The sequence below is a fragment of the Tachysurus fulvidraco genome, chromosome 3 (genome assembly GCF_022655615.1).
Source record: "Tachysurus fulvidraco isolate hzauxx_2018 chromosome 3, HZAU_PFXX_2.0, whole genome shotgun sequence".
Classification (NCBI taxonomy): domain Eukaryota; kingdom Metazoa; phylum Chordata; class Actinopteri; order Siluriformes; family Bagridae; genus Tachysurus; species Tachysurus fulvidraco.
In genome coordinates, this window is record NC_062520.1 from 2,400,321 (window position 1) to 2,410,320 (window position 10,000).

The 10,000-nt window shown below is 41.2% G+C and overlaps 1 protein-coding gene across 7 annotated transcripts in view; it reads right to left on the minus strand.

The window, feature by feature from the left end:
- LOC113649776 (rho guanine nucleotide exchange factor 4) overlaps positions 1–10,000 on the minus strand; it is a 135,724-nt gene that overhangs the window by 9,720 nt on the left and 116,004 nt on the right. For 6 of the 7 annotated variants that reach the window (XM_047811181.1, XM_047811180.1, XM_047811182.1 and 3 more), the window contains one exon: positions 1–153. This exon is cut by the window's left edge and continues 27 nt beyond it. In XM_047811181.1, the coding sequence (XP_047667137.1) occupies positions 1–153 (153 nt within the window). Of the gene's footprint in view, positions 154–7,467; positions 8,159–10,000 lie in introns of those variants that run through there. The other variant, XM_027157736.2, reaches the window with a different exon arrangement.

Below are 10,000 nucleotides of genomic sequence, written 5' to 3' on the forward strand. Positions count from 1 at the left end.
CTCACTGTCCAGGATGCGTCCCCACCACCACTCCTTGTTCGTGGCGTCCATTACTTCGATGACGTCTCCAGCCTTAAAGCCAAGCTCCTGATCGTCCATAGTGACGTGATCCCATAATGCCTCAGCATACACCACGCTGCCATCGCTGATCAGCTGCACAGGAAAGAAACCCATTTTTAGATGTTCAATAACTTCATACGTAGTTACATATAAACAATGTCATAAACACTTATTGTTCGAGTGTTTTTAGGACCGTTCCATTATGAAGAGCATTCATTCATTTTCTACCGCTTATCTGAACTTCTCGGGTCACGGGGAGCCTGTGCCTATCTCAGGAGTCATCGGGCATCGAGGCAGGATACACCCTGGACGGAGTGCCAACCCATCACAGGGCACACACACACTCTCATTCACTCACACACTCACACACTACGGACAATTTCCCAGAGATGCCAATCAACCTACCATGCATGTCTTTGGACCGGGGGAGGAAACCGGAGTACCCGGAGGAAACCCCCGAGGCACGGGGAGAACATGCAAACTCCACACACACAAGGCAGAGGCGGGAATCGAACCCCCAACCCTGGAGGTGTGAGGCGAACGTGCTAACCACTAAGCCATTATGAAGAGCACTGAAGTTAAATCGTTAGGAAACAAAAAACTTCAAGGGTTAGTGAGATGAAGTGGAGTTACTCCTCTGTCCCAAGAGTAGATCATTAAAATGCTATTTAGAGGACCAAAATCAGTAGGATAAGTTTGCTATGGCAGGACATCATCTGTCTACATACAGTATACTCGTACAGTGGTCATGCTACTGTATTTCTTCTGTAGATCGAAGGAAGAAAGATGAAAATAGAACTACAGGAGATCATCACTCCATCATTAAAGAGAGAGCTTTGTTGCTAAGCAACATGCCTTCATAATGTTTCCTGTCCATGATTTTTAGTCGCAAATCTTCAGTTTCTGCATTCAATATTATGTGGAAAAAATCTAAGTCTGTAAGATAAGCCTTTAAGATCACATGAATATTAGCAACGCTGAAGGTAAAAAAGCTTTACTAAAAATTCATATCATATCATAGTTTCTTTTTATACGACAGGACTATCTGTGTTCAAGTCTTTACTTCAACTAGCCGGCTCCATTAGTGCATTGTTCCAAAGCTGTTTTATAGAAGAAGTCATTACATGTATGTGCAATGTGAAAAGAAATACAACAAAGTCTTCTAAAATATATTCAGCAAGACCATTGTCCAAGTCTCATCCAAGTCAAACGAAAGTCAATCCAAACTAAATCAGCCATGACCATAAAAATGTTTGAGTCAGGTCCTACAGCCCTACTTCGGTGTCCCCACCCTATAAGTTGTTACTACATACCACATGGAGGCGTAGTGTTCATTTCTGAAAAAGCTCACAGTCTATCACTTACACAAACTCATGAGCAAGTATATTCTAGTACTAATCATTTCTAGCCCACAGTTTCTCCTGATCATCGATTCAGGAAACACCAGAGAAGAAGTTTTACAAAAAAATGACCAAAGGAAGAGGAAGCCTGGAGTCGACCACTACCGTGTTCGATTCCAGAGTGTTTTGTGAATTCATCATTTCCACAAACTACTTCCTGATTGAAAATGTTGCTGAAGTTTAAAAGTTAGCTTGCAGACCGGGTCGTGAGCTGTGTAAAGTTCTCTGTTTAAATATAATAAAATAACAGAATTAATCCACAGTAACACATTCCATCCATCCATTCCAACTTTTCCCTGCGCCAGACTGTTGAACTTCATGTGTACATGTACCTTGAGTGACAGGTGTCTTGTCCAATGATCGCTAAGTGATTCATCCCCAGGTCATGATCTTGCTATATCCTTGCACAACGATCTGATCTCCCCTTCAGCCACAGCTCACAACCTTGGGGTAACCATGGACAATCAACTGTCCTTTTCCTCTCATGTTGCTAATGTGACTCGCTCATGTCGGTTTCTTCTCTACAACATTAGAAGGATTCGGCCATTTTTGTCCACACAGACTGCCCAGGTACTTGTTCAGTCTCTTGTCATTTCTAGACTGGATTACTGCAATGCACTGCTGGCAGGTCTACCTATGAACGCAATCCGTCCTCTGAAAATGATCCAAAATGCAGCTGCCCGGCTTGTTCATAACCTGCCTAAGTTCTCGCATACCCCCCCGCTGCTGCGATCCCTCCACTGGCTTCCGGTAGCTGCACGCATCCGATTCAAAACACATGCTGGCCTACAAAGCCAAAAATGGACCAGCTCCCTCTTACCTCAAAGCCCTCATCATTCCTCACACTGCACCCCGCAACCTCCGATCTACCAGCACTGCTCGACTGGTGCCACCATCTCTCAGCGTAAGAGGCAAGTATACTACAAGACTCTTCTCTGTTCTGCACCAAGGTGGTGGAATGAACTTCCCCTAGAGGTCCGGACAGCTGAGTCACTGGATATTTTCAAGCGGTTTTTTCAGGCGGTTGAAGACATATTTTTCAGGAAGCACTTCAACTAGCACTTCTTTCCTTATCTTTTGCATTAAAAAAAAACAAAAAAAAAAAACTTTGACACTTTTTCATTGTAACTTTGAACAAATGTTTTAAACTCATGGTATCTTAAGTATGTAACCTAGTGAGCAGCATTAATGTATTCAATGTTAGAGATTTAAGCACTTATGTACGTCGCTCTGGATAAGGGCGTCTGCCAAATGCTGTAAATGTAAATGTAAATGTTCCGATCACAAACTATACCAACCTCTTCCGGGTCGTCTGAATTGTCGTTGTGTTTTCTGACTTGTTAATGTGTTTCGTGCAACGACTCAGACAACCCGGAAAAGGTAGGTATAGTTTGGACAAGACACCTGTCATTCAAGATATACAGGTGAATGACAAGTGTCTCGTCTGACGATCGGTAAGTTTACAATCACAAACTATACCTAACGTTTCCAGGTTGTCTGACTTGTTGTTTTGTTTTGGATTTGTTGTTTTGTTTTTGTATTTGTTAATGTGTTTTCGGATTTGTTGTTTTGTTTACAGATTTGTTAATGTTTTGTTTTCGGATTTGTTAATTTTTTTTCGGATTTATTGTTTTGTTTACGGATTTGTTGTTTTGTTTACGGATTTGTTGTTTTGTTTTCGGATTTGTTGTTTTGTTTACGGATTTGTTGTTTTGTTTTTGGATTTGTTGTTTTGTTTACGGATTTGTTGTTTTGTTTACGGATTTGTTGTTTTGTTTTCGGATTTGTTGTTTTGTTTACGGATTTGTTGTTTTGTTTACGGATTTGTTGTTTTGTTTACGGATTTGTTAATGTGGTTTCGGATTTGTTGTTTTGTTTACGGATTTGTTGTTTTGTTTACGGATTTGTTAATGTGGTTTCGGATTTGTTGTTTTGTTTACAGATTTGTTGTTTTGTTTACGGATTTGTTGTTTTGTTTACGGATTTGTTGTTTTGTTTATGGATTTGTTAATGTGTTTTGCACCTCTCGGCCACCGTATAGGTCTCATTTGGTAGACACCTTTATTCAGAGCGACTATTCAGTTTGTATACAACAGAGCAATAAAGGGTTAAGGGCCTTAAACAGGGGCTCAGTAATGGCAGCTGGGTGGGCCTTGGAATCAAACTCACAACCTTTTGATCAGTCATCCAACACCTTAACCACTAGCTATAGGCTACCACATCCCCATTACTGCAGCTAAGCACTAAACTGCCCAATGCCTTTACTCCTTATCTGATCTTTCCTTATGAAAAGGTTTTCTCATTTCTCTTGCACAAATTTACAGCTTTCAATCCATAAAAAAACAAAAAAAACATTTATCACAATAACAGAACATCAACTGCCCAGTTCAGTTCCTTAGATGAACCCATGTGATAGGGTCCAAATTAGACTGAGGAATAAATGTACATTTTAAATAAATCCACCAACAAATCTCAGCCTTGAGGTCAGAAACTAGCTGAGCTTCACAGCCCTTGTTTACCAAGCTCAGCTTTGTGCGAAGAAACAAGTGATAAATTAGGTGCGACGATGACGCATTCAGCGCATGAGAAGCATCCGGGCCATCGCAGCTACAGCGATATGGAGGTCGTTTATCATGGTTTTTAAGTGCTTTGAAAAGATGTGTAGAGGAACCGTGTCCACATGTGAGCCATACTGCACTGAACATTGCAACACTATACTTCAAATTTAATCTCACGAATCAGTTTATTCATTTACCCGAAGCTTTATTCCAATGTGAGGGAATGTAATTGGAGCCGGAAGCTGAGGAATCGAAATATAAAAGACATTTAGACTTTTCTGTCGAGTCGAATTGTCAAGCGCAAGAAAAGACGTCTTTCTGCTAATCATGGGATTAAATGTAAAATGTAAAGAGATTTTATACCTTATACACTGGTGAGTTTGTGTATTTCCGATATTAAACCATAAATTAAGACAAATCAATCCAGTTCAATGTGGACAAAAGTATTGGCACCCAATAAAAGGACAAGGTGTCAGTGTGTGTCTGTGAGCTGGATTACCAAACGTACACCAAACACTCTTTCACTGTTTAGTTTTTTTCAGTTTTTTGGCTTTACCTTTTATGGAGTTTTGTAGGAGGGGGTGTGGCAGGGGCGGTTCTAGGGTTTCATCTTTAGGGGGTTTTAGCCCTCGGTGAGAATTTAAAACAAGAAGAGTTTTATATTATATATTATATGACTACATAGTAAGCCAAAAGTTATGGTATTATTAAATGGCAAAAGTGGACACCAAAATTTTATGCATGATGTAATGATGTCAGTCTCGAATCAGATCAGTTCATGTATGTGTGCGTTCTCTACAAACAGTGTGTCCGATGAATGACGTCATTAATAAACTAATATTCACAAGACAAAGACCGAATCAATAAATGTTATTTTTATTTAGTATTGAATGGATTGTATGGGGCACGGTGTCTTAGTGGTTAGCACGTTCGCCTCACACCTCCAGGGTCGGGGTTCGATTCCCGCCTCCACCTTGTGTGTGTGGAGTTTGCATGTTCTCCCAGTGCCTCGGGGGTTTCCTCCGGGTACTCCGGTTTCCTCCCCCGGTCCAAAGACATGCATGGTAGGTTGACTGGCATCTCTGGAAAATTGTCCGTAGTGTATGAGAGTGTGTGTGTGCCCTGTGATGGGTTGGCACTCCGTCCAGGGTGTATCCTGCCTCGATGCCCGATGATTCTCGGATAGTGTTCGTAAGAAGTTCGGATAAGTGGTAGAAAATGAATGAATGAATGGATTGTTTGCATTAATATTTTGTTTGTGCTACAACTCTGATAATAAGAATAGTGACATTTCACTGCTTTTGGTTGCCGTCTTTGCGGCTTTCAGCCGATTAACGTTATAGATAAACGCCTCCGGCTCTGACTGCGTGTGCACCGCAGCTGATGACACACTTTTGAAAGACTACAACGCATGAGTGTAAAAGCAAAGTGAAAAAATTCGCTCTTGAATCAAACTGATAAATAATTTTCTTTCCCATCGACGACATGTCCTGCATTTTAACGTCATTTTTATTTTTTATTTTTGAAAGAAAACATTATACTTATAGTTTTAGGGTGGCTGAGATCACAGACAAGGGGCTAAAGCCACCCTAAAAAAGGGCTAGAACCGCCCCTGGGGTGTGGTTAAACGTAACTCAGCTAAACATGCTTGGTCATTTATGGACAAATAGATGAATTATTTAATAATCATTACATCGTTAGCACTTTACACAGGATCCACTTTTCCAACGCTACATTTCCAATGTTAACTTTGTAAAGTCATGATTAGACCTGATCACTATGAACCAGAGGTGTTTCTTGTTCTTTTAGTCATCACAGTATTCCAGCTGAAGGAGATCAGCATGATCAGCTTTCTGTCAATCCCAAACTAGCATAGCCTCCAGTACAGCTGGCGTCAGCCGAACCCGGGCTAAGAGCTTAGCCATGGTGCTTTTACTGAGCCAGCATTAATGCGGTGTAAGATCAGGAGTCCAACTTCCTGTGAGTGTTTGTATGTGTTGTGTGTGTGTGTGTGTGTGTGTGTGTGTGTGTGTGTGTGTGTGTGTGTGTGTGTGTTTGTGTGTTTGTTGTGTATTTCTGATGTATCTGTGTTATCGCTGTGACGTTAATAAGTCATTTCTGTTTGCCTGACAGTAGTTTTATAGTATTTTATAGCAAAGTTTATAGCATTTATAACAGTTCCTGCATCAAGGCTCTCTGTAGCCCACAGCGTGTAGAGAACTTACACAGAAAACTTTCATTCATTCATTCATTCCCTACCGCTTATCTGAACTTCTCGGGTCACGGGGAGCCTGTGCGTATCTCAGGCGTCATCGGGCATCGAGGCAGGATACACCCTGGACGGAGTGCCAACCCATCACAGGGCACACACACACTCTCATTCACTCACACACACACACACACTACGGACAATTTCCCAGAGATGCCAATCAACCTACCATGCATGTCTTTGGACCGGGGGAGGAAACCGGAGTACCCGGAGGAAACCCCCGAGGCACGGGGAGAACATGCAAACTCCACACACACAAGGTGGAGGTGGGAGTCGAACCCCCAACCCTGGAGGTGTGAGGCGAACGTGCTAACCACTAAGCCACCGTGCCCGCCATCACAGAAAACTTACTGCAATTTATAGTTTTTTTTAAATGAATCTGTCTGGAAGGATAAAGTGTGATCACTTGAAAATGAAAATCTCTTCTTATATTCATGCAGTAGCTTCAGTTCTTATTTAAACTCTGACCTCAATTTAGAAAATCACCCAGTACAAAGCAAATGTGACTTGTATCTGGTGAATAAAAGATACTGACAAAAAATGGATGATAAATGTATCATATAATAATAATAATAATAATAATAATAATAATAATAATAATAATAATAATAATAATAATAATAATAATAATGAGGAAAAGGAGGAAAAAAAATAATCGCTTAGTTAACTAATTAGTTAACAATTAATCAACATTATAAAGTGGCTATTTTTATAAAATATATTACTTTATAATTCTGGATCCAAGCTTGTTTACTGACATATTCACTGGTCATTATTCATTATTTTGGATTCACATCTTATATACAGTATATGACATTTCTACAATTCATTTAATAGGATTAAATAAAGCCGATACGGTGAAATTTTATTTAAAAAGGGTTCGAGAGCGAAAGTCGACTATTTTTGTAAAGTTATCATTTAACAGGTTAAATATAGAGCGTAATAATTTATTAGATTATAACTGAGCTCATGTGGGGTTAAGGAAGTAAGAAAGTATGGATTCAGCCGTGGGAAAATTTTCTAATAACTAAAGATCTCTCTGCAGTACTGCAGATGTTTACACGTGAAGCTGTGACAAGCAGAAAATAAATAAATAAATAAATAAATAAATAAATAAATAAATAAATCAAATCAAATCAAATCAAATCAAATCAAATCAAATCAAATCATTTTGCTTTACCTGGGTTTTTAGGCTGCAGTCATACCAGAAGCCCATGAGAAATAGAGCTGTCCCTCGCCCCCCTCCCTCACTCCTCTCTCCTCCTCTGAAAATCTCTCTCTCCTTACTGGAAGGCGAGCAGGAACACGAGCACCACATTGACAACGATGAGGAACATCATGATGAGAAAGACGACCACACGCTGTGTCTCAGGCTCCATGTTACAGCGGAGGAGTGTGTGGAGGACGCTGGGCCGCGGCCTCATGCTCCTCACCCAGCTACGAGCCATGCGCACCCCTTCTATCTATCCAAACCCCAGTCCTCAGATCCTCGCCTCCTTTTTCGTCCTTCTTTCTTTTCCTCCAGCAGAGATGTCAGGAGAATCCAAATCTCACCAGTAAGATCTCATCGATTTTGTTGTTCATGTTTTAAAGCTCAGGCCTTTCCTTGTCTCTCTCTCTCTCTCACTCTGCCTCTGTTATACACACACAATGGAATGATGGCAGTTCTCCTCCATGGCCGTGCTTTCTCCCGTAAGTAAACACGTACGCTGATCACGGAGCTTGACTCTGCCTTGAGCTACGCCAGAACGCTCATCCATCACACTTGCAGCATCGCTCTCATCTCACACAGCTTTTTTTTCTCTCTCCTTCCTACTGCGAATGACCAATCAGAGAACCCAGTTCTTCACCGTATCCTGGAAACCAGAATGGTTGAGGCAGCTCTTAGCAACCGTCGAGAAGGGCAGAGGAGGGGGAGCAAGGAATATGGAGCTGACTGCTGATTAGACAGATCATCTGTCTCTCTCTCTCTCTCTCTCTCTCTCTCTCTCTCTGTTATTCTCCCTCTTTCAAGACTGAATATCATATCACCTTTGACCGCATTCAGGGGTGATCATAAATATATACAATTAACAAGGAACCTAGAAAACACACACACACACATACACAACCACACATACACACACACATACACAGACACATACACACACACACATACACAGACACATACACAACCACATACACACATACACACAGCCACATACACAACCACACATACACACAGACACATACACAACCACACATACACAACCACACACACATACACAACCACACATACACAACCACACACACACATACACACACACATACACACACACATACACAAACACACACAACCACACATACATACACAACCACACACACACATACACAACCACACATACACAACCACACACACAACCACACACACACATATACACAACCACACATACACCCACACACACATACACAACCAAACATACACACACACAACCACACATACACAACCACACACACACAACCACACACACATACACAACCACACATACGCAACCACACATACACAAATACACATACACATACACACACATACACAACAACACATACACAACCACACACACACAACCACACACACACATACAAAACCACACATACACAACCCAGTGCTTTGGAGGCTCAGGTGTTTTCCAGTTCAGTAGACACATTTACAGCAAATCAGACAGAATAAATCCTCATCCTTCCTTTTCAAATAACAGCTCATAGATTATATAACACAACGGATGGGTGTTTGTCTATTTTAGGGCATCACACACACTCACACACACACACACACACACCCTCACACACACACACACACACGAACACACACACACACTATAGGAAAACGTGGCTTTATTTTCATGCCTCTGATTCTCAGGCCATTAGGTTCAGGTTTATGTTTCAGTCTGTAATGTTAGAGTTAAACATAATTATGTTTCATTTCTTCATCGTACAGAAGGTCCTTCAGAGAACATACCAGATCGATCCCCTTCCCCCCTGTCCTTATCACTGGATCTGTATATGCCAGAAATATATGCTGTGTAGTTAGGGATGTTGTTGGCTGATCTGTAGATAATCCAAGAGCACAAATAAAACTTCTGACTAGTATCTGCAGACTGTTGAACCACGCTAATAAACCAAGAAAAACCTTTGCTTCCTTTCTGAGAGAAGACAAGAAGATTTGCTGACGTGGCCTTGGTGAAGCATCTCGTTGTCATGGTTATACCAAAATCAGTGCTTAACTACATTTCCCATCAGCCCTGTGCATGTTAAATGTCTATGTACATGTACATGTCACTCTGAGCACCCACACCTCTGAGCAGCACTCCTGTTTAATCCTGGTTGTGTGTTTTATTGTCAAGCTTTTGTCGTTCCATCGCGATCCTTACAGTCTCTGCTTTATACCCAGTGCTTACGTTAATGGTTCTCATTTCCCAGTTTCGCTTGTTTGTCTTACACTTGTGAACAGACCAAAGAACAGAGCAGTAGCGCTAGAGCAATGATGTGCTTCCAAAGCAGTCCTCATTGTATTTATTATAATGCATCCGTCTGTACATCGTTCTCTGAGCTCAATGGTTCTGCTACAGCCAGTAAACCATGGCTACAGCTCCTCTGTGAGAAACAGGACCTTTTCTTCTGTTGATGAATCTCTGTTCAACAGTCTTTTAATTATTCTTTCACCAGCTGGTCTCCTA